The sequence below is a fragment of the Ambystoma mexicanum genome, chromosome 8 (assembly GCF_040938575.1).
Source record: "Ambystoma mexicanum isolate Mex_15411 chromosome 8, UKY_AmexF1_1, whole genome shotgun sequence".
NCBI classification, from domain to species: domain Eukaryota; kingdom Metazoa; phylum Chordata; class Amphibia; order Caudata; family Ambystomatidae; genus Ambystoma; species Ambystoma mexicanum.
The window spans coordinates 297002389-297028153 of record NC_090929.1 but is presented as its reverse complement, the minus strand read 5'-3'; the positions used below and the strand labels follow the sequence as shown (position 1 = coordinate 297028153).

The window sequence follows — 25765 nt, the reverse complement described above, 5'->3', positions numbered from 1 at the left end:
CCCTTCCTCTAAGATTTTCTCGTGAGGAGTGCGGAAGCGGAGGCGGAGGCGAGGGGAGTACGAGAAGCGCACTGAGCCGTCCTGCAGAGCTGAAGCTAAGCTGAGCCGAAGCTGAAGAGCTTTCGAGCAGAAGACCCGCGTGGCTGTGTGTGCAGGAGGTGCTGTGGTGGTAAGCCCCAGTAAAGAGGCCGTAAGCAGTAAAGCCTCAGTAAAGTTTCCTTATAGAGCTCCGGAGCACTACGGTGCATATGTGCATAGGTGCTCTAGTCCTCGAGCGCTCACCTTGTTGCTGCTGCCGACATTGTTTCCTCTGACACGCCGTAAGCGTTTTTGCTTTCGGCGGTGGTGCGGCTTCCGGCTGAATTCCGGTTGGCGCTCTGTCAGAGTACGTAAAGTTCTCAAAATTCTAATGTCGGGGGGACAGTGAGCATACGGCTACCAGCCTGGGTGTCTAATGCTTTGGTGTGGCATTGATCATTAACCAGTGTTGAGAACTGCTCCAGTGGGGGTAACACGGAAACGCCTCAAAGACCGAGGTGAAAAGTGAAATATAATCACTTCTTACACAGAGAGGGGAAGGATGTCTCTATGTGTTTTTCCATTTACATCTATTTTCGTTTGTGTATAAGAGTGCTTTCAGTTGAAATCAGTTTAGGAAACTATTATTATTTTTTTCTTCTTGGTAGTCTAAAGTGCAGCTAAAGACTCTGGGACTGCGGGCTTTGACCCGAGCAAGGACAGCGTGAGTTGTAAAGTAACCCCTTACAAACTTCCTCCTGCACCTTTAAGACACCAGCTTCTGATCTCCTTGGTACTTAGGGACTGCGGGCCACAGTGGCCTTTGACCCAGGTGTAGAGGTCATACACATATGTTGTTGTTAATGTATGATCTACGGAGTTCGCCCCAAGGAGCTGTAAATACCGGCTGTAAGCAGACTAAGAGTACTGAAATGGGCAAGAAGTCTCAGTCTCAATGTATCGAAAAGGAGGTGGCAACCTCAAGCTTTTCTAAGCCCTACAAGACAGGTGGGGGTATCTTTGTCCTCCCCCTAAGTATCTATCCAGTGGACAATCAGTCACCTATGGGATCTGGCTTAATGAAAGAAGTTCCTAGACATAAAGGAAGTGAGTCTACCCCAAAAAAAACACCCGATTCGAGCACTATTTCAGGGAAACCTGGACTATACTTTAAGGGCGACCACAATGAAAAAGGTGATTTTGAATCACTTATTGACAACATCAGAACTGCAGATGAATGGAAGTGTGGTTGCTCCACCTACTCAAGGAGAGTCCCCAAGTGAATCTGGAGACCCCCAACGCCAGGTCCCTGCCAATCTTAATGATCTGAGAGATGAAGACCTTTTGGAACTGGAAATGGATGTACCCGCTATTGGACCTAGTCAGCAAGATCATACCAACGAGATTAAAGATTGGATGGATGATAATGCCTCTGACCCACAAAAATCTAGTAATTTTGCTGACAAGATGCAACCAATCTCTAGTACCCATCCAGTAGTTTCAACACAGGAACTGGTACCGCCTACAATAATGGCTTTAAACTTTGTTTTAACGTCACTGGTTAAAGTGTTTGAAAATATAAAGCTGGAAGTGCAACAACATACAGTCATATTACTGGAGGTTACAAAAGAACTGTTGATAAATGAATCAACTATGGTTGCTTTAAAATCTGCAATTAATGGGGCTATGGATGAGCCTATGAGGAGTCTCCAAAAAGAAGTCAATGATCAATCAGGAAAGTTGGATCTGTTGACTGTTCTATGTGGGGATCTTGTGAAAAAATGGGCGACTATTTCTGAGAAACCAGAGCTTAATGATAGAAGGACTGAGACCCGAGTGAAGGGTTCGCCTCAAAAAACTGGCACAGAACCTTTCTTACAAGATACTCCACTTTCAGCCTCTGTAAAGGAGGAGTTTCTGAGGATGGCTCGTGTGGTGGATAATGATCTTTGGCAAGCTGACAAAGAGTGCCCGATTAATATATCTTCAGGATACTCTGATTGGGTAGTCCCACAGAGTAAGAAACTGAATGGAAAAATGAAAAAGAAGAGAAAAAGAAGGGCAAGAGCAATACCTGAACCTCAACCCCAGTTGAGTTCTCAGGGAAAGAAGAAAAAAAAGAAGTATAAGTCCTCATACTCTAACCAGTTCCTGAAAAAGTTAAAGGAGGGTATGAAAAAGGTTGAAAAAATCCAGAAAGAGATCCCCCTAAAAAGGGTCAAGGGAATAAGGCCAAGAAGATAAACAAAGCAAATAATGAATATGATAATAACATGATGGAAAACGGAAAAACGATCGAGAAATTAACAGTTGGAAGCCAAACGGATATACTTGAGCCGCCAAAGAAAATCGCTCCCATATTTCTTTTGGCGAAACGTCAAAATAAACCAGCAATTTCCTCATTAAAAATTGCACTGATTTTTCTGAAAAAGGCAAAAAATGTTGTCATATCCAGTCAGGGGAAGCCCTTGGACCAGATCAATAAAGCTGGGGCAGCTATGGTGGGAGAGGTGAATAATTTGGACAGTAAGGGGCTGGAGAATATAATCAGTGGCAGGTACCCACAAGGGCCTCAGGTCGAGGACTTGTCAGTGAGGGGCAATAGAAGCAGTGTTTTGGTTCCCACAGTGGTAAACACCAACGTGGTGACTGCCTCTCGGAATCTAACTAACCAATACAATAAAAAAAGGATTGCAAAGATTTCCTCTCAAGAAAACCTCCATTAATGCAAAATAATTTGCCTTTGAATCGATCCACAATTCTACGGGAAATGAGTATGATCCCTGCCCTAAAATATTTTACAACAGAGGACATTGATGCAGTTAGTTTCCCTCGAGGTCCAGATACAAACACAGCGGAAGTGACTTTGAAGTCAAGACTTGTTGTGGACTTAACCCTGGGTGAGATAGAGGCGTGGGATCAAAGAGGCTTGAGGATCTCTCATGTATGTCCAGCACCCCCAACTGGCAACACAGGATATCCACAGAGGGAGATTCAACAGGCTTTACCTAAGAATAAAGAGGGATGCTCTCAAAACACAGTAAATATGTGGGAAATGGTTCCAGAGATAATCTCACAGGTCATCCTTAAAATGGGCATGTCCCAACAGAGACTCTAGGGAAGAATGAATTAAAAGTACCATCGTGGAACACTAGATGGTTTAATTCCTTTTCACAAGAATCAAGGAAAACTCAAATCTTTAAATCAGCAGATCTAATTCTATTCCAAGAGACCTGGTTAACATGCCCAGTGGGGTTTGAAGGTTTTGCTATCTTTCAGCAGTTGGCACAGGGTTCATAGGGGGGAAGGCCATGGGGGTGGGGGGTTTGATGGTGGCGTGCAGTAATGAGATTTTCGAGTCATCAAAGTGTGTATTTGATATTAGTGAAGGTATTCTAGTGGTGAGAGCAACAAAAAGAGGGGCCAGCAGGGGTAAAGGCTGGATCATCATAAATGTTTACTGGAGCACTAAAATAATCTCTTTATTCGATGTTCTGCTTATATTGTACAATGGTTTAGTGGAATGCTCTCAGCAGTTCCCGCTAGATGACTTTATCCTTGCAGGTGACCTGAACTCTCAATGTCTCACGACGGTCGACCCCAGTTCGGGAAATCCCGTCAAAAGACAAGTAATGGAGAAACTTGGGTAGATTTCCTGACAGAGTGGGGTCTTCAAATGTTTAATGGTAACATCAGAGGAGATATCCCGAATGCTCCCTCTTTAGGAGAGGGGAGGCATTCTCAACAGTTGATTATCTTTTCGCCTCGAAAGCCATTTTGGACACATGTCTTGATTTTCAGTTGGGGGAGGGCAACATTGATGATCATGTAATGTTAACTGCAAGTTTACGGTTAGAGAGGGATCCCGATGCAGTGTTCTATGACAAGAGCTGTCTGTGAATGGATCTGGGAATGCTGTAAGAAGATTTCAAAGGGGGGCTAAAGTGTTAAATTGTGAACTGAGGATTTTGGCTCACCAACTTTCTGACCAACAACTATCAAACTATTGTAACCCATGTGATTTCTCTTTTTTTTTATCCAATGTGGCCCCTAAAGAATCAAACATCCAGAAATTACATGGGATCTACAAACATTCCTTTAATGTTGAAATAATGGTCCAAAAGAAGCAACTTAGAACTCAAAGAAGTCTGCTAAAGAGAAACTGTCAAGATTTGGAACAGCTCAAGGAGGGTCTGAGAGTGCTTAATAACTCTTATAGAAACTGGGTTAGAGCTCATAGGGGTCTGATGTTCCAGCAAGACGGGGAGAAAATGCTACCTGCCCTCTCCCGGGGAAATTCAAGAAACTTCTGGGTATTGGTAGGAATGAATGAAATAAGTCGTTCGCAAAAACAGGATGTTGTTATCCAAGAACAGGTGTGGTGTGCACATTTTGAAGGGGTCTATGATTGCGCAAATACTAGTCCTGGGAAGAGAAAAAAACTAGGTAATTGGTTCCTGGACTTTTTTGCCTCAGCTCTGGAAATGCTGATACAGAAATTTTCAGCCCCCAGAGCTGTGGGGCCGAATGGCCTGAGCAACTCCATTTTTAAAATCGATCCACCTCTGTGGGCAAGGGTCCTAAAAAAAACTGTTCGATAATATAATTGTGTGGAAGACTCTTCCCAACTCCTGGAAAAACTCTATAGTTATTCCTATCTACAAAAAAGGTGACAGATTGTTAGCAGCCAACTATCAGCCAATTTCCCTTTTGGATTCTGACAGCAAAGTTTTTGCTGGTCTCATCCTAGGGGATTTGGAAGTTTGGGCAAAAAAGATGGGTATTATACCAAGGCAGCAATCAGGATTTAGAAAGGGTCTTTCCACCTCACTGAATGGGCTAGTATTGAGTTGTTTGACAGCGCCGTCCTTCCAAAAAGGGGGCTCTCCACTTTATGGGGCGTGGCTGGACCTCTCACAAGCTTTTGACACTATTGATAGGAACCTCCTATGGAAAAAAAAACAGATGCCTGGGGTGTTCCTCCCAATTTACTAGCAATCCTGATAGAACTCCATTCTAATAACTCTATGCGGGTAAGGCTGACTAGAGCAGGCCTTCTGACAAATCCTATCAGGATACAGAGAGGGGTCCGCCAGGGATGTTTACTAGCACCCTTTCTGTTTATCCTGTTTATGGCAGACCTTGCGAGGTGGTTGAAAGATATAGGACTAATATCCCCCGTCATTGGAAACTCAAAAATTAATTGGCTGGCGTATGCAGATGACGTTGTAGTCCTGGATCACTCTCAGGTAGGGCTGCAACGTCTTCTGTCTGCAATAGAAAATTATGCACGAAATAATAGTCTCACTATTAATCCTTTAAAGTCTAAGATTCTTAGATTTAAACACCCCAGGAGGTTAGTGAAGCACTATGTTTGGAGCCTGGACCAATTACCTATTGAGATGGTTGCGGAACTAACATACTTAGGAGCAACAATAAGCTCTTTTCCAACAAAATGCGATCTTTTGCGATCAATTGAACTAAAAATAGTAAAGTTGGGAGCGCAAATGAATTTTGTAAATTTTCCATACTTACTCTAGTGAGATTCTATATAGGCAAGGTCATTCCGATAGTTATTTTTGGTTTAGACTATAACTGCTTAGCTTTGGATATTGAATGGGACACAATTGAAGCCAAGCTGTGGAAACGCACATTGGGGTTACCGGACTCTGTCCCAATAGTCGCCCTTAGGTATGAATTAGGCCTTGCCTCACTCAGATCATGGCTCCAATGGAAACGGCTGAACTTATATAAAGTGGTTTTAGATTCTCCCAAAAACTCTTTATTTGAGGAAGTAGCTCAAGAGCTGCAACTGGGTAAAAACTGTTTTTTGACCAAATTCCAGCAAAGATGCTCAGAAATATTATCAAAAGCAGGTTGTGATGTTGATCTCCTTCTGGGTAATCAGGACAGGGTGAAGGATAAGATGAAGCAGCGTGACTGGATTGATACCATAGAGAGCATGAGGAGGGCAAAGAGATCTCCCTCTTTTACAGTGATTGATAAGCGATTGTCAATGCTCCCTACCTAAAAATCTCCAGATCTGCGGCTGGGATTAGCTATTCCTAGATTTTGTCTAAATCTACTCCCTACCCTAGAAATTCAGGCTACAAGAGATAGTGAAGGGAAAATACTTCTGGGTTGTGATAAATGTGATAACACCGTTAATCAGATATCCAAACACTTATTATCAAACTGTCTAGGTACTTGGAGTTTGAGGGCAAGATGATTTGGTAGGTTTGTCCATCATCTCTCATGGTTAAATACCAATGAATTTTGGTTGAGATTATCCTCATGTCATGAGTCCGCTCACTCAATGGAACTTGTTAGAGCTCTGAGGGAACTTAATTTGATTAATGACTAAGTTGAAAGGAGGAGAGAAGGATGTGAAGGTGAATGGATGGGTGCCACGGGGGATGGACTAGTTTCTCCCGTTTTAAATATTTTTTTTTGTGTTGTGTTTAAATGAGTAATTTATCCAAATCTAGTCTCTATGAGACCAAAGAGTTTTATTGCTGTAGAAATATGTGGTTTCCTGTTCGCTTCTTCTTCTTCTGTTTTCTCTCTTTTTGCAGGTGCTGTTCTCTTGTATTTCAGAGTCCGCGTTAAATAGAGTTTTTTTTAATTAATAATTTAGGATTTTATTTTTCTTCTTGTTGTATGACTGTCTTTGAAAAGTGTTTAAAGTCAAATGTTGGCTATAGGACGATAAATAAAAAAAAAAGCATATTTTCTGTGCAGCTTGCAGTGATTATTTGCCTTTTATCTACTTATTGCTAAAATAAATGCAAAGTAAAACGCACTTTCCTTTCTTCTGAGTGTTTTCATTTTTTCAAGCAAATATGAACCCTGCAGAGGTGTGTGCTTGTTCTAGGCTGGTCCCAGTGCAAACACACACGTCCATATAACACTGAAATCCACTGGGATTCCAGATGGGATGTTATGGCGATGACCTGCGGGTGTGATCTGTTGCTTTCCTACATGGTGGCCCTCTCCTCATTGCCATGTCGCCTGTCTTGCCTTTTCACAGCAGCCTCCCCTGGCATTGGCAGGAAAACACTGCAGGACAGTGCACCATAACTGTAGCAATTCTATTTCTTGTCACGAATTATCATAAACTGAAAGAAGCCTGGAAATGGTATAGTGTTACTCCCTCTTTTATGTACAGTTGAATGTATATAGCAATCGACTAACTGTTCTCTAGTATGGCTGCCAATTTCACATGCGCTTCTGTGAACACACAGCTTTTATCACACATTTGTATTGATGATTGATCAGTTAATGCTGGTTCCCGTTCCACACTAGAACACATTTAATGTAACGTTCGAGAACAGGTTCCTTTTCAGCCATTTGGGTCGTTTAGTTGTGCATACCTTGGAATGAACTGATAGTGATGAGTTCTTCTGAGTTGTTGATGAGGTATGCATTCTTCCGGAAGGATCCCTTTGGTAACCATTACACAGGCCCCTCATGACAGAGACACAGCCATAAGAGAGCCGTCTAATACAGATGAAGACAGAAAATGAATATGCTGCAAAAATCAGTACACAACCCTCTCACAAAGGTGATCACAAAACATCCACATACAGTCACAAAATTGTCAGACAGACATTTGTGATATAGTTGCATGTAAGCGAGCAATCATCACTAGGTAATCATCTTGGGTCTTCCTTTTTGGGTCTGCAGAGTAGTGTAGCCCTAACTGTACTTGGGCACCCACACCACCTAAAGCATTGTCGCTGATCAAGATTCAGGAATGTGGTGCCAGAATATAGCCATATGTTTTCTTTTCATGTGACCATGGCTTCCTTCCTAAAAGTCAGAAGGCATCCTGAAATCCAGTTACCCAGTATAGTATGCCTTGTTGTTGCAGGTTATCTTGGGGAGCATCTTTGAAGTGATCTGGGCTGTGATAAAGCCGGGGACCTCGTTTGGGATCAGTGTACTCCGTGCCCTTCGACTACTCAGAATCTTCAAAGTGACCAAGTAAGTTCTATTCCTCTTGTCAATTTCAATCCAATTCTTTGTGGGGTTGTGTGTGTAAAATTGCTGGATATGTAAGTGGGTGTTCTCTCTGACAAATGTCTACCTTTGCGCATAGAGGGTGTGCTTCACGTGGTTTGTTGTGACAAATGGCACCTCCAAATAAAGAGCTTCGTGCCAAGGGACAGTGAGACTCCTTCTGCATTTGGAATAGCTGTATTTAGTAGACAGGACCTGATTGACTCAGGGGAACACCTTGGGACTTGTGTTTGTGAACTTATTGCCTGTGCATGTAGAGGTTGTGCATCAGGTGATTATTTGTGAGACATAGGCATTCGTTCCCAGGCACAGTGCTTCATGCCAGATTCGCACTGTGGATCCTCGGTTTGTGAAATGGCTGCATGTGCAGAGCGAGATGTGCTTCAAATTAACACAGGATGTCTTTTGTGATTGAAATGGCTACCTGTGCAAATAAGGGCAGGCTTCATATCAGACACAGACTATCAATCTTCTGTTTCTGATATGTCTACCTGTGGTCTGCTTCATGTGAGCGTTGTGGGTCTTTATTGTGTTAAATGGCTGCCTGTGCATACAGGGTGTGTTTCTCGTCAGCTGGGCACTGTGTGTCTTGGAAACGTGTCTGCTCTTTAAGATCTTGCACTAGTATGTGACATGAGTCTGTTTGAAGGCATACTGACTTTGTTGTATAGTATGAGTTTGTAAATTGGCAGTGCTTTTCTGCCTGATGTTTCACCTCATCTGTGAATCAGGGATCCCAGGAATGAGTTCTGTGCTAATTCGGGATCCAAAATGCCACTGTGAGAATCCTGTGTGTTTTGACAGGGCGTTCCACACTTGATGACACCGTAGATCTGCTCTTTGTAAAATGAGCACAGGGGGTGCACAGGAGGATCACTGTGGGTCTGCTGCCACACTAGGCCAGTTTGTGTTTGTGCCATAAAGGGACCCGGATGACACTGTTCTGCTAATAATACAACATCCAGATTTACTTGGACACTGCCCTGTTGACAGATTTCATTTGGGTACTCCATGCGGCCTGCTCTGTAGGGTTGTCTGTGTAAATAAACAGCCACTGAAGTGGGTACACATCCTCTGATAACTGTAAAGAAGGCATGGTATCAACAGTAAAACAGACACAAGTGACCACAGTTGAAGGGTGTTTATTAAACTTAAAAAAGGATTTGAAGGGGGTGCTGTTGCGCCTTCAGTAAGATGGCCGCGTGATCTAGTGGCTCCGCAGCCTGCAACTTTCGCACTCTGTCATACGCATCCGTTCGGTGCACTCCGCAGACCGAAAACAGCAAATTGACAGACCGGAAGGGCATTTCACCCCCCTCACTGACTCTGGGCTCTGCTGGCCCCTTCACTCCGAGACCGGCCTGCTTCTGCCTTTGCCGTCGCTCCAATAGCACTTTGGCTGGGGAGCACCGCCTGCCTGCATCGCTGCACCCTGTGAGGGAACCTAAAGACATTGGATCCTGGAGGAACATTGCGGACGGAGGGATCAGGGCAAGATCTCCCGCTGCTTCGGCGCCTGTTCCTGCCTGCTCCTCCACGATTACCTGGCTCCTGCAGCGCCCGACGGCCCAGTGTATACCCGGGATTGCCGCCTCGCTGTGGGGGCACTAGCGAGGTGAGTGGACGCTTCTATGGCACCCAGATACCCTGCTGCTTCGGATGGCTGCGGGGTGCCTGACACTGCTCCTTCCACGGTGGCTGAACCCCTCCTGACACCGCTGTGCCAGTCGCACGAGGCCCTTTAGCTGCTCCTCTTACACAGCTCGCTCCCGGCGACGTAATCCCATGGCATACAGCATACCCTGACTGGCACTTTGCCGCCTGTGGGGCGGAACGCTATGAAATAGTATCAAAACTCCTGGGAACTGGCCAGGTGACCCCCGTGCTGAGTGCTAGTAATTAACATCACCCCAGCGGCACCCTTTCTCCCTGTCCAGGTGCCCTCACCTATTTTTCTTCCTCTCTGCGCTTCTGTCTGCCCCTGAAGCCACTCTACCCCCGGAGCTGGCTGTTCCGCGGCCCCTGGCTGCTCCTGCTGGGCTGTTTGCTCCCACCAACTGGCAATGTGAAGTGGACTCGCCTTGGCGGTGATTGCTCTGACTGGTGCTGTGACCCCCATATACATCAGTACCTCCGTGGCCTCCCAGGCCCGACAGCTGGTGGCCCCCTGCGCTGTCGCCGCAGTGTCCACACCAAGCATAGACACAACAAGATATACTGTTTAATCTCCGACTGGGGATCCTGTTCCAGGCCTTTACACCAGCCACATCTGCAGCCTCCCCCTGCCTCCCACCGATACTTCTTCATCTACATAGCCTACTTATTTGTCATGCCGGCCCATAGCACTGCCCTGACCAAAGGAGGCGGGAAAACAAAGCTCCATCAATATGTATACTAATGCTCCCTCCAAGGAGCAGGGGGAGGCCGATGAAGTCGTGACTGGTCGCTCCACATCTGCTGCTGGGGAACCCACTGAGATGCAGCAACTGGTGGACTACATGCGAGAGGGGTTCACCACCCTCAACACGAAACGCGATGACATGAGTGGCACGATCAGTGCAAGAAAGACCCCCTTGTAAAAAAATGACACACATGTTGCTGAGGCTGAGACCAGAATTGGGCTGGCAGAGGACGATATTACTGTGCTCCGAGCTGATGTGACTTCACTCTCTAGGCAGGTGCAAGCTGTCAGTAAGAAAAATGAAGATTTGGAGTCCCGGTCCCAGTGCAAAAACCTGCACATTATTGGTGTTCCCGAGGATGACGTTGTGGGCCCCATGGAGGACTTTGTTGAACACACTCTTCTCTCTCTTCTAGATGGCCCCAAATTGTCACCCCAGTTCGCTATAGTACAGGCTCACCACTCGATAACCACAAAGCCTAAACCTGGGGCCCCCCCTCGCCCGATAATTACCCGAGTTCTAAATGACTCCAACAGGGATACTCTACTGTGGGCTGCCAGGGCTAAGGGGGATCTATTGCTTGGTTCTAACAGATTCCACCTTTATCCCGATTTCTCCATCACTGTGCAGCAAGAACGGAAGTCCTTCCTTGCAGTAAAGAAGAGGCTCTGCGGTCATGGTGTTCAGTACGCTATGCTGTTTCCAGCTAAGCTATGGGTCGAACACTCAGAGAAAGTTTACTTTTTTACAATCCCTGAGGAAGCTATGAAGTTCCTGGATCAGCACTTCCCTGGTTGAATCTGTCTACCCTTCAAGTTTATCACTGTTGTTATTACACACTGTAGCTGTTTCACTGATGCAGGATACGCTATATACACTTTTATTTCGGGGACCGCCCCACCCCGACATTGCCAATTGCTGCCCTCTTGCATACAGGTTACCCACGAGGTTTTGTGCACATCATACTTGCTATTTACTATGCCGCTGTGTTGAAGGCCGGGTAGTACGCAGTGAACAGGCCCCCCATGCAAGGTTGCAAATGTTGTTGATTTGGTTGGTACAGGGTATGCACTCCTGATTGGGAGAGGGGTGGTGTATGGGGGTGGGTGTCTGGGGAAAGTTAAACTGAAAATGCTTGTCGGTGTGTCGGGCTGGCGACCAAGCTCTTATAAACTTCTTACAAGGTGTTCTACACTCGCCCGTAACAGGCCCATGACCTACTGTTTGCAATGGCCTGATGGCGGCTCATACCCTGTTGTGCATGAGCTGGAATGTCAGGGGACTGCGTAATCATGTTAAGATGAGTAAGCTATAGCTTTATGCTGAACCACACAGGGCCTGCATCCTCTTCTTACAGGAAACCCATGCACAAACTTGCAAATTGTAATTAATTTGCTGAAAGCTGGGGTACAAATCGCTTTTACACACAATAGTCTACTCAAAGCCGCGGTGTCATGATCCTCATACACAAATCACTACAGTATGTGCATAAGGCCGCTCACGTGGATCCCCTTGGGTGCTATGTTCTGGTGCACAGGGTGATACTTGGCTCAGAAGTGGTAATGCTTAATATATATGGCCCCAACGTCGATGATCCCAATTTTTACTCTCAGAAAATAGATCTACTGGCAACATACCCTCTAATGCCTGTCCTGTGGGGTGGGGAGGATATTAACCTGGACAGATCCGGAAGCAGAGAATGTCAGTTATCCAGAGCTGCCAGGGCCATTCCAGAGGGTCAAACCAGGCTGGGAGTTGAGGACGCCTGAAGACTGCTGCACCCTCAGACAAGCAGTTACTCCTTTTATTCAACAGTGCACGATTCGCATTCCAGTATTGACCGATGGCTAATATATGGGACACTGATTAACGGGATGGTGGAAGTGAATATACTGCCTAGGACATATCCAGACCACTCCCTGGTCACTTTCCTGGGGTTCAGCGCATGGCACAAGACGCCTCTGGAGGCTTAAGCCTCAATCATTATTAGATCCGGCATTCAGGGATGAAATTGGGGAATGTGTTGTTGGCTATTTCAAAATAAACGCACACACCGTGGATTCCCATGCTGTTCTTTGAGATGCCTTTAAGGCCTATATCCGAGGCATTGCCCTGGCAAAGGAATCCGGGATTTTTAAAGCCATCTGTCGAAACATCCGGGACAGTGAAGCCTCCCTCAAGTCACTCGAAACGCAATACGCAGCTAACCCGGCGACCACCACTCTATACAACATTAAATATGCACTGGACAACTTCAGGTGCCATGCTGACAGGGAACAGAAGTTCTTTGACAGCCCAAGCACAGCAAGGCAATATGGACAAAGGGAGCGTCCGGGCAGTGTGCTAGCCAGAGTTGTGCGGCAGTAGGAGGGCGACCGCCACATCCCATTTATCAAGGACGCTGATGGGGTACTAGTCCACACGGTTCCCGACGTAAACGAGGTATTTCGATCCTTTTATGCGGCACTATATGACAACAGCTATGTGGCATTTGGTCCTGACATAGACGCATTCTTAGATGCCCTTCCGCTCTCTGTACTATCTGATGAGGCCAGAGACGCCCTCGATGGCCCGATGAGTGTCGAGGAGATCACACTGGCCATCAAGGCACTGCCCGCTGGTAAGGCTCCCAGTCCAGACGGTATCACCATGGACTTTTATAAATGCTTTAAGCCCCTCCTCATGCCCTTCTTGTCTGCACTATGGGACGAATCCTGTGGAAGTGGGAAGTTACCGCCACACTCAGAGAAGCTGTTATAATGGTGCTCCTAAAGCCCGGTAAACCCGCTACGCACTGTCGTTCATACCGTCCCTTGTCACTCATCAATAGCGATGCTAAAATATTTGCGAAGGTGTTGGCCCTTTGACTCTGCTCTTATATGCCTTATCTGGTGCACCCGGACCAGTCCTGATTCGTGCCCGGCCACTCAACTGCCTTCAATTTCAGGTGCCTGCTTAACATCCTAGCCCGAGTGGACCCAGGGGTGGCGGCGGTAGCGGCTACACTAGACATTCAGAAGACCTTTAATTCGGTTTCCTGGTGGTTACTCTGGGCTGTGCTCGAGAAGTGGAATTTTGGCCCCTGATTTGTCTCATGGATATGGTTACTTTATACGCAGCCAGTAGACAGGGTTTGCACCAATGGTCTGCCTTCATCCCAATTTGACATCTGCAGGGGAACCAGGCAAGGCTGCGTGCTTTCCCCTCTAATCTTTGCGGTAGTCATGGAGCCTCTGGCTGACCTAATGCGACAGAAGCAGGTGCACATGGGTGTCAGGCTCTCGGGCTCTCCTGAAATGATATCGCTGTACGCAGGCGACTTATTATTGTACGTCAGGAACCTGGGTGAGAACCTTGCCCCCATCATGCGTGATGTTCTCTGCTTCGGGCTCCTATCTGGACTTTGAGTTAACTGTGCCAAGTTAGAACTTTTTCCGTTAACAGACGCCACTGCTGCTGTACGTGACCTCATGGGATTTGTTTGGTCTCCCAATGAGATTAAATACCTCAGGGTTACAGTCACGAGGCACCAAATCTCGCTGTACGATCGAAACTTCGGGTCCTACCTGCAACAACTCCCAGTAAAACTGTGTGCCTGGGCTAAATTGCCTATAACTCTCGTGGGCCGTGGTTTGCTCCTCAAGATGATTGTATTACCACAACTACTGTACCGGTTTCTGAATGTCCTGATTGTCCTGATATGTCCTGGGGTAGCACTGTTCGCAGCACTTAAGGTCGCCGTAAACGGCTTCCTGTGGCATTCTGGAGCAGTAAGACTTAAATGGGCCACGCTCACGAGACCATACAAGCAGGGAGGACTTGCTGCCCCAGACTTCGAAAAGTATTGGCTAGAGGCCCACGCCCAATATGCAGCACACTGATTCACTGAGGGCTCATCACTCCCATATGTAAAGATTGAGCAGCTCGCCACCGAGCCTCGAGACGTCTGCTCCTTGGTATTAGCCCTACTATGGAAAGACCCGGGGTGGCCAGTCCGCCGGCCACCACTGCGTTTGCATGGGATAAAATGCGTCAGCTCACAGACAGCCCGCACCGATTCCATAGGGATTTGCCACTTTGGAACCTCCATCGTGGGTTTCCTAAAATTGGCATGTCTGCGTGCACAAGTGGGTATAAAACGGCTACTCCAGTCTGGGTGATATGTTTGTTATGGATTCCTTCATCGCGTGGCTCGGACCCCCTGGTAGGCGAGCCTCTCGATGGCTACAATACGCAGGCCTGTGCTGCAGGTTCAAGAGCATATGGAAGGATTTCCCCACGCTGCCCCCAGACGAACCACTTCTTGCAGTAGTTATGGAAGGCGCTTCAACCACTGGGATAGTATCCACATTGTACGTACTGTTGCAGGTTTGGTTTGCAAACCACTACCCAGGCTTCGAGAGGTTTGGGTTAGAGATCTGGGTTTAGAAATCACTGACGAGGGCTGGGAAGATATGTGTATGCAGACACGTTTGGTTTCCCTCAATGGAGATTCTGGCTAATTCAGTTTAAAGTATTGCACAGATTTCACTACACTCCCGCTAGGCTGCACCTCATGACACCATGTAAGGAAGGCATGGTATCAACAGTAAGGCAGAAACAAGTGACCACAGTTCAAGGGTGTTTATTAAACTTCAAAAAGGGTTTGAAATACCTCTATAATCCTAAATGTACAGATGGGAGCAAGCTACGACCATCAAATAATAATAACACAGTCCTAGTCGTGTCTTGTCAAAATAAAAGGGCCTATACTAATAAACCTATTGCCAATCCTTGACTCTAAATACAAATAGTTTGGGAAACAATGTTTTAAAAGAAAGAAGTGTGCACGAAATGATATGACAGGATGCTCAGGCCATTGGCCTCCTTTCCCTACGTTTTCAGCATGGGATAAGGTGACACACTCGAGCTTCGCACAGTCTCCCGCTTTTCTAGCATGAGGATGCAGCTCAAACATTAGCATCAGGGCCTTCTGTGCCCAAGTCTCTTTGCCTTTAAAAGTCTCTTCTTTCAGAGGGCCTTATGCGCAAACAAACAATACGTTATTTTCCTCTTAGGATTTCACACATACTCAATTTCTCAGGTGATATGATATGATCATTTATATAGCACCTATACACAATGTGTTTCAAAGCGCTTCATGGCAAGAGAAAATACAATTACATTCTTACAGGCCATGAACAGTAAGGATGTGAAATTAACTATCGTACTCGGTCTGACGACATTTCAGATAGTGCAAGTGCTAAGACATAGATAAGGAAGGGAGGTGGAGAGTGAGCAGGAAATGGAAACAAACAGGTGACTACCATACTAGGCCTGACAACATTTCTGATAGAGAAATGGTAGAAAAACAAAAGGTGAAGGGTGCAGAAAGGGAAGGGAGGAGCAAAACAAGCGACTATCGTACTAGACCTGATGTCATTTCAGATAGTGCTGGAGAGGGTGCAGGGGAACAGTAAGGGGAGGGGGGCAGAGACAGACAAGGTTGGTATCATCCTAGGTTCAGGGACAATTCTGATACAGTAAGTGCATAGAAGAAAGTAAGTGGAGGATGGGAGGACATAGGAAAAGGGAGAAATAGAGAGGAAGATAGAACAGAGAGTAAGCAGTCAAAAAGAGTGTAGAAGCAAGAGGGGAGAGTGTATACAATTGCAGAAGTCAGTAGTAACACATAATGTTGCAAGCCAGGATACAAGATGAAGATGGGAACAGCATGATTCAGGGCCACCATGAGTGCAAGATGCAAAGGAAGTCCAGCATGAGAGTTGAGAAAGGGTGACGCACCGTGAAACAAGGAAGTCCATAAAAGTCAAGTCCAGCATTGGCTACAAGACGGTGATGGTCAAACCAGAATGTATCAGGACAGACTCCTGCAGAAGTAGGCTGGAGGGAGTGGAGGGGGAGCAGGATAGAAGAATCAAGCAAAACAGGTAACACCTGTGTGCGAGAATCGTGGGAGGAACATCACAGGGCATCAGAGAGGGTGGGGATGGCCTGTGGGGACAGAGGGAGTAAGCACATGTTGGTGCATGCTTACCTGCTGTCTGAGCAGAGGTTCAGGGCCTAGGTCCTCCTGGTGTGAACAGGAATTGCCCTTTTCTTCATCTGCCCTACACTTTGGACGCCTGGGCGAGAAATGCCCTTGATCTAAGAGTTAAGAGCAGGAAGGTAGAGGCAGGGCTAAGAAGGTGGGTGGTGCATAGGCCAGGCTCAGATCCTGTTTAACACAATGCTCGTAGGATTTCCATGTATCCCACTTCTCGGGTGATTCACGGTTCACCCTGGTTCCTCCTCCGCCGGGCTCAGATCCACTTTGACACAAAAATGTTCAATCAGTCTCCCTCTGCCGGGCTCGGACCAATTTATATTCTTTAACACAAACTTGCTTTAACCAAAAGCTCTCAGCTGATCTCCCTCGGCCTGGCTCGGACCAACTTAATCTGCTTTGTCATCAAACTTGTACAATTGATCTTCCTCGTTCAGGCTCGGACCAATTTGCTTTGTATTATCAACATCGAATACTTTGGATTGTGCACAGGATTTTGCTTGACCCGTTGCAGGACCACTTCGATGTACAGTTCCTTGCCACTCTTTCACCTTTCTCAACTCTCAGTTGGGTACCTTACAAAGACTTTCGAATGAGCATGCATGCAATGCTGGACCAATTTTTCAAGGGTATTGTATCTTGGTTTCAAAGTTCATTTACTCATCTGTTGTTACATTTTTACTCGCTTTCGTTGTCACATGCGTTTCATAAACTGTTCGCTTCAGCACTCACCATACAATGTTGCTGCATGCAACCTTGGTTTCAACACAGACTGGGTTGGTATCAGTCCCCCAAACTCACTGGCTGTGCCGATCCCACTGGCGCTGCTTTGTTGTAAGGGCCAAGGACATACCACAGTGGCATATTGACTCAGGAGGGTCCCGGGTACCTCCTACACACAATTCAGGATTCTTCCGCCTGGTTTCCTGGTTTTACGCTTTCTATTCTCAAGGGTTCATGAAAGTAACGGTTCCTCGTCAAAAAGATCAAGAGCGCTTCTCTCTTTCCTCCCATGTTAAACTGCCATCTTGGTACTGCTGCTTCCTTGCATGTTTTGCCTTGCTCAGAATGTGCTCCCGTGCTCTGCCTTTTATCTGGATGGGAAAGTGTAAGGGAAATCAGGTGTGTGTGATGGTTACTATTTGCCTGACCCTGCCTGACCATTGTATTGGGACATGTCAGGCTTGGTTGTTAGTCCGTCTTCTCTCATAGCAAACTGTCCGTGAGAAAGTGTTTGTGTTGTGAAGGGGGGGTTTCAGTTCCTAAATATCCTTCCGCGTAGGATGGGGTAAAGGTGTTACAGGGAAGGGGATACTGCGTCTCGCCATTCATTGTCCCACTCCCACTCCCCAAAGACCCCTCACCCAGGTGTTCATTCCTCACTGGTCAACCCCAGGAACTGAATCCAAAAGTGATGGCTGTGTCCTGGCCACCTGGATGACAGATCCCCGGGGACTAGTGGGTGAGACACCTTCTGGTTTCTCATTTAACTCTTGCATTAACACTGGGTCCACCATAAAGATAAGCAACATCTGAAAGGACTGTGTGCCTACCACGTGGATAAACAGCACCTGAAAGCACAAAGGTGTATCATAGTGGTAAACCGCACATGCAGGACAGTACCCAACATGGCAAGAGTGGAAGGATAACTATGGAAAAAGTCCCAATAATCAGGTTCTCCAAATATGTGATGAAAGAAGGTAGCAAAACCTAGCAAGCCAAGCATCTTCATGGGCTTCCATGCCCCACTCTGACAATCACTGCAGTCTAGAGCTTTTGTAGCTGGTGAATTTGTAAAACGGAAAGGTGTAAAAGTTTACCCTGAATTGAAATGAGCGTGTACACCTCAACTACTAAGGTTTTTGACAGTACTGCCCCCTAGGAAATGTTTACAATGATTGGTGGAAATCTTGCATTTCACAGCAGAAGCTTAATACATCAGGGTATCAATGTCGAATTTTCACTCCCTTGTGTAGGTCAACAGATGAAACGCTCCAATAGATGCCAGGTCACCAACAGTACACAGGAATATTTTGTAACTGACCTTTCTCAACAATATGATATGGCATTTGTAAGCGCCTATACACAAGTCTTTCAAGGCGTGACGAGGCAAGGAAGGGGGAACAGAGGGACGACAGACAACGATCTTATTAGGCCAGGTGACATTGAGATTGCACAATTGCAGGGGAGGAGGGAGGGGAAAAGTGCCAGAGGAAAGGGGAGGGGGCAGTGCTGTACATGGGATCCAAACAATAACAAGAAGTGTGGCCAGCAGGTAGCAAGTGCAAGGGTAAGTGCAGACAGCAGGTGTCCAAAAGTGCAGTTAGGGGGACTGTAGTGTTACAGATACAGACCCAAGTGCAAGGGTTTCCGGCAGGCAGTGCGGGTGTGCAACTGGGTGGACAGGGACCTATGCCCGAAATCAGAGGGTAGCCAGGTGACCAGTGCAGTATCAGACAGGAAATCAGCAGGGGAGAGGAAGAGAGAAGGCAGAAGCAAAGAGGATGGTCTTGGTTCTCCTCAGGTTTCAGAGAGGCAGGGAGGCTGTTCCAGAGGGAGGCCCCAGCAGAAGAAAGAGATCTACCACCAACTCGTTGCTTGGAAAAGTGACTGATCCTGAGGGGGTTAGAGGTGGAGGAGTGAATAGCTCAAGTAGGAAGGTATTTACGAAGAGAGAGTTGGAGGTATTGAGGACCCAGGCCCCAGAAGGCCTTGTAGACAATGCAGAGGGACTTGAACTTGATCCTTGCAGCCACTGGGAGCCAGTGCAGAGATATGCCAGCATTGAAAAAGGGCGATATCCAGAAATTAAACCATCTGGTTTGTGATGTTAAATACCATCTCACATACCAGATGGTTTAATTTCTGGATATCTGGATTTCATTTTGTGTCCGAAGGGATTAATGAGTCTAGTCTCAATAATAGATGCCAGCATTGACCCTGTAAAAAACATATTCATATTGCTAGTGCCCACAAGAAGCATGTTGCAATACTAAATGCTAGCACTGCCCACCTTTTATGCTGCTAGTACCCAAATGAAATCCAGCAGACTTTCTCAGTATAGGACGACACTTCTGATCTGCATCATGGCCGCAAACTGTGCCTTTGTCCCATACACACACACACACACAAACATATGTACACATAAATAAGTTCCCACAAACATGCATGCAAACAAACATGTTTTAAACATATTTTTTTTCTTTCCTATGAGCCTAAAACCCAGGAATGGTTAATTATTTCAAAACTGGCAATGGAAAACTTGAGATCTCCTTAAACTGTTCTACACGTCTAGTGAGTTCAACACTTAGACACCTTCAGAGGAGCCTTTGTGATAAACCCATCTGCTTGCAGTCATTGTTTAACAAAGGTATGCACCATGTACAGATGTGTCCTTTAAGCAAAACCTGTAACACTTAAAGAGAGCTGAGATTCTTTAGAGGAAATAGCTACCCCTACATTTTTTTGCCATGCCTGCTACCAGGGGCACAACTACACTGAAAACGTTGGGAGTGGCATGGGTGGTGTAGGAGGCTAACACTTCAATTGGTGGCTTTATCAATTGCTAATTGATGATGCTTGTCCATCTGCATTTTACCATAATCCCACCTAAAACTGAGTGACACCACAGCTGGATTGTCCTTGAGGTGTGAGGGGGCATTTCCTCACATTTTGTTATGAACGACATGCTGGGAATACTGTTGGGACACCATCATTGAACTCCTATTGGCCTGCACAATGGAACTAATTCAATCTATTGGCTCAAAACTACTTGGTCCCGCCTACTGACTAGGAAGAGCTATATCTGCAGCTTCCGCGCACATTAGTGTGCGCGCATTTGGTCAAGTGCGTGGTGAGTGCTGTCAGCTGTCTGCTCCTGCTTACTTGCCAGCTATACTCATTACATGCTTAAGAACAAGCTTTAAGCTGTTCCTCGCATTTTGTTGGGAATACCTTTGGGACACCATCATTGAACTCTTATTGGCCTGCACAGCGGAACTAATTCCATTTACTGGCCAGAAACTACTTGGTCTCGCCTCCCGACCAGGAAGAGCTATATCTCCAGCTTCTGTGTGCATTGGTGCCCGCAAATTGGGTTGAGTGCATGGTGAGTGCAGTCGTCTGTCTGCTCATCTGCGAGCTGGAGTGGAGACCAATCGGCTATCCCAAGTAAGCCCCAGCTGCTATACCTACATCCGTAAAGATGAAAATGGTGTACAAAGGACCAAGTCCATTAGATACAATTTCAGGGGCGGACAGGAGCCTACGAATACTGCATTAATGCCTGAATTAGTATTGGAGGCAGCTAATACAGTGCATGAACAACCCGAAACTGTAGTAATCAACCCGAGTAAGCAAATGGGTAAGATGACATCATTTTACCCAGTTGTGCCTGTGGCTGTTAAACCTATTGCAAACATGACCCCTACAAATTCGGGTCAACTCAGTAATATGGCCCAAGGACTGCAGAGTAAAGATCTTTTGTCATTTGACAACAACGATAACAACTCTCTATTAAATCAGTTTTATTCCTTGCAGCAAAGTATGGCAGCGCCTACCGATATAGTAAACTTTGATAATGGTTTAATAACAGTGGTGGAAGCGCAAGTTATCCAAGCAGATGCCAGCTTCGAATCGATTTATCCACCTCACGTAATCTTCTAAGGAATTCTTCCCCTCACAATTTGAATGAAAGAATCAATTAAGAGTCAGGCAGTGTGCACCGAGACACAATCCTCACTGGCATCTGTCCAGTGCTTTGAAGCTTTTTTTTAAAACTCAGCTGGAGAATTTTTGATTCTGTACAATTGCAAGCACCTTTGCCAGCTTGTGTACCAGAATCTGAGGACGTTGTTTCATAAAATGAACTAGAAGACCCTGTGACACTTGAGAACAACCTAATAGCGCTAATAGAGATTTGTAAACAAAGTCATTAATAATGAAGAGGTAGTAAAAGTTTCAGTTTAAGAATCAGACCCCTGAGCACAAGGCAGTCAAGACAATCTGCAGAGACAGTGGGCCCTATAATTAGTGATCAGCAGAAGGGCTCCAAACGTGCAAAAATTAAATTGCATGCAACAAAAACGGCAGCAATTGAAAACAGGCAATTTAACTGGTTGGTTAACTACTTCCAAACTGGAACAGGAGTGTGTGGCTGCCACAGAGATTAACAATCTATCTCGGGATCTTTATGACATCACCAGTTCAGAAGGATCAATTGATCTGGCGCCACCTCCACCAACATTAGCAAATAAAGCGACAGAGAGACACGTTGTAACCATGCAAAAGGTCGCTGGTAAGAAAACTAAAGAGGTGCCTTCACCACAGATGAGAAACTCTTAATAGAAAACCTGAACCAAAAGAATAGTGCAGTGTGGCTGTGTCGTTTTGCATTTTTAACTCACTTGGGTCATATACCACAATTGCGGTTTTTGGTCACAGAAAATGTATACTTTTTCCAACCTTTGAAGTGTATCAACCCAAATGTATCCATGATTCATTGTAAAAACCCAGGAACAGTGTTACTACTTCGCAGTTTTAAAGATCTGCTTCATAGCTGCAGGGTTGAGTTGGATGTAGATGAGGACTACAAAGACATAACCCTACCGTTAAATAGGGTAATTACTAAAAGTCCAGGACAATCTGTCAACTCTTGCTTGAACATAAACACTGCAAATGTCCAACTCTCGGATATTCCGACTACACTGAAGTGGTCAGCATAATCCCTACCCGCTGTATTTTCATATCAGAATGGAGGCATATCCATAATGACTTGGAATACTCGTGGTTTTACCCATCTTCTTGATCCAATGGGCTCTGTACATTTGTGAGTAAAAAATAAAGTATTTTTACTACAGGAGACATGGCTTATGTCTGAGATGTATATAGATGGGTACGCTGTATATCAGTTCATGACAAAGAGAGGGGAAAGGGAAGGAGATTGTTATGGAGGATTGTTCCTGGGAGTCAACCACAGCTTTAAATCATGTAGAATTCCAACTTTAGATACAGAATATGTTATAGCTGTTGAAGTGTAATTTCCACCTCACAGGTTTGAATGTCCTGTGTTGATTCTCAATATATATGATCCACCAGGGATGCTATATAGCGACCATATGCAAACAATATTACAGGAGCTATTTATTGTCTGGGCGGGGGGTGATGGCGAGGATACTACAATCATGGGAGGTTATTTTAATGGTCACTGCGCCTGTAGAGATGAACTGATTGGTTGGAGAAGAATAATTACTCAGAGCCAGATGAGGCAGTCCATTCCTAATAGGTCTGGTTTAATATGGAAGCAGTTTACAGAAAATTGGGATTTTAAAGTGCTTAATGGCCATGTTGAGAGGGATAAACCAGGGACCTATTCCTGGGGGCACGGACAAAGGATTGCAACTTTAGATTACTTTTTTGTAAACATTGGTGAGCTCTCAAGAGTAATCAACATTTCTGTTAAGGAGATTACAGAAATGGTCGGACAACACAGGTCTCCTTGATAGATTCCAGTGCGGTTTTTGTCCTGGATACTTGACGTCTCATAATCTCAGGTTGATCCATTACCTCAGGGAGAGAGCATGGTTGAAGGATTGTCCTGGGATATATGCTCTCTTTGTAGATTTTAGAACCTCTTTCAATTCTGTAGACAGATCAAGATTATGGACGAAATTGAAACAACTTGGTTGTCCACCTAGCATTTCGTGAAACTCCTTCATACTAATAACACAGTCAAGGTGAAGTTGGATGGCGAGGGAGACTTGACAGCACCCATCCCCATTTGCAGTGGGGTGTAACAGGGGTGCGCTGTGGCTCCCCTGCTTTTCAATTTATACCTGGCTGATTTGCCTAATAACCTAGCCAAAGCGGGGTGCTGCCCCCCTAAGATTAACACTGTTCACTGTCAAGTATTAGTCTATGCTGATGATCTAGTATTACTAGATCATACATTCGCTGGGCCAAGTCGAGCAGCTGTGGTATTATGGAACGATGCTGAGGTAAATTCCTTTAGTATAAATGGAAGTAAAATGAAATTGATGTTATTCAGAGCAAAAAAAGCTGCCTGATTGTGACTGATAGTTAAGAGAGAAACAATCGAGTATGTTGTAGAATATAAATATCTCAGAGTCGAATCAGAGCCTTTGTGGGGATATAGTGCCTGTAAATCCGCCAGTATCAGGAAGGCAGCCCAATTGACGTCCTTGTTCCATCGGTTCGTAATTCAGGGAATTTACCCCCGAAGGAGCCAGACAATTATATTTATAGTGTTTTGTCCCAGCCATTACATACTGTCTGGAAAGTATGACCATTGACCAAGAGTGGTTACATCGTTTCGAGGGGGAATTTTGGAGAAAGTTTCTTGATTTACATTCTTGTGTACCGATGACCATTTCAAGAATGGAATTTGGGCTGCTTTTCTTAGAATTTATGGTTCTGAACAAATTGCCCATAATATATATGCAGACAAAGACCTACTCAGAATCACATTTTCTGTATAACATGGGGCTTGACTCTTGCAAGGAGGAAATTTAAGATATGAGTCTAGCACTGTTAAACTCTTTGAACTGTTGGGCTGGACTCCAAATTGGCTGGAGGGGCTTCATGAATTGAAAAAAAGAACTGTGTAAAAAAATTGACCTATGGGATTGGAGATTTTTTTTGTCATTTGTCTGCACTAAGAAGCTACGGTTTTGTATCTAAGATGCTCTATTTCTTAAAAAAAAAAAACAGCCTTATTTGCATCTGTCCATCCAAGAACCTTTGACTTTTTATACTTCTGCTTCGTTTAAATCTCCTCACGGTGCTTGCTGTGACGGGCAGCTCAACTAATGTTCTGGAAGCTGAGAGATGCTGCCGAATTTGCAGAAATCCTATGGTGTTGGAGACCCAACAACATGTTCTGAGTGTCCTTCTTTTTGGTCCTATATATATATGCGATATTCGGGAGAATACGTATGTTATTTGGACATAATTAAGACAAACTCCTATTGGCAACGTTGTTGTAGCACCCAAAGTAAAGCCATGCGTTTGGACTTATATAGGATTTAGTTAATAGCTCGAGAGAAACTGTATTTGCAGACGGCTGGGTCTGTCGGTAGTGTAGAAGAGGGGATTTTATCTGCCATGTATTTGAAATTAGCACTAGGCCGCCGTTAAAATGGGATAGCTTAAATGGAATAGTTTAATGTTGTCTTCATTATAAACTTAAGCAGAGCGTGATGGATTTAAAATTTTGGTTATGTTATTGTAAAGAAGAGCAAGGAAATACAATGAAATGTAATGGAATGAAATTAAATGAGCTATGATGGAATGAATTCTGATTAATCGATTTTATGATTGATTTTAGGTATGTAATTATGTAAGTTGACCTTTTTCGATAACTGTTTTATGAAAATGTATAAAGTTTTGTATACTGAAACACATTAAATACATATATATGTGTATGTATATATTCATATATATACATATGAAAGGGAAAGGTAGACTGGAAACCCATTCTAAAATGTAGCGGCACTCCAGCAAATGCATAAAAAATGTAGATGGAAAGAATCCAATCCAAATCCCAGCCTCAGTTGCTGTGCAAATATAGTCCTTTATTATTTCATGGTTGTGGACAAACAAGAAAGGCTGCAGCAAAACATACAAAAACGATGCGTTTCACCCTACACAGGCTTCGTCTGGTTTATATGTCAAAACAACAAAATACCACCAACGGCAGGAGACCGCACATCGGCCCACGGGATGCCACATCAGTAAAAAGCATGACCAAGAGGGAATGACTTAAAATGTGTTTAATGGTGAAGCACAGCATGAAAGGGTTACACATTTCGCGCGCACAGCCTTGGGACGGATACTCCTCTGCGCAAACCACTTCCTAATTGATTGGATATTTAAACAGTAAAGCTAATAAATATTACTTTAATGTGGTATTGCAGTATGGACCAATGACAACAGACTCTTAAATCCACTGTGAACCTGACACATGAAGCAAATATCATTGAAAGTCTGTCCACTGTGCATGCCACTAATGGATCTCTATCACAAATAAGTAATCTAGCATCTGTTTCATTGATATCAATGTTTAATACAATACAGCAGTGTTTCATAATATTCTCGGCCTTGCCAACACGTGCTTCGACCTTCGTAAACACAGGTCTTACTCAGGGCTAGGCCCAAAGGTATTCACATTATCCACTGTACTCAGTTTCGCGTTTTTCAAATGGCATTTAATGGTCTCCTCAAATAGATACTTAATGCATAACCTCTTCACTGATGGTAC

At 45.0% G+C, this 25765-nt stretch overlaps 1 protein-coding gene across 5 annotated transcripts in view; it reads left to right on the top strand.

The window, feature by feature from the left end:
* The window catches only part of CACNA1B (calcium voltage-gated channel subunit alpha1 B), a 2298664-nt gene that overhangs the window by 1421299 nt on the left and 851600 nt on the right, over positions 1-25765 (top strand). For all 5 annotated transcript variants that reach the window (XM_069609698.1, XM_069609696.1, XM_069609700.1 and 2 more), the window contains exon 13: positions 7892-8004. In XM_069609698.1, the coding sequence (XP_069465799.1) occupies positions 7892-8004 (113 nt within the window). The remainder of the gene's footprint in view (positions 1-7891; positions 8005-25765) is intronic.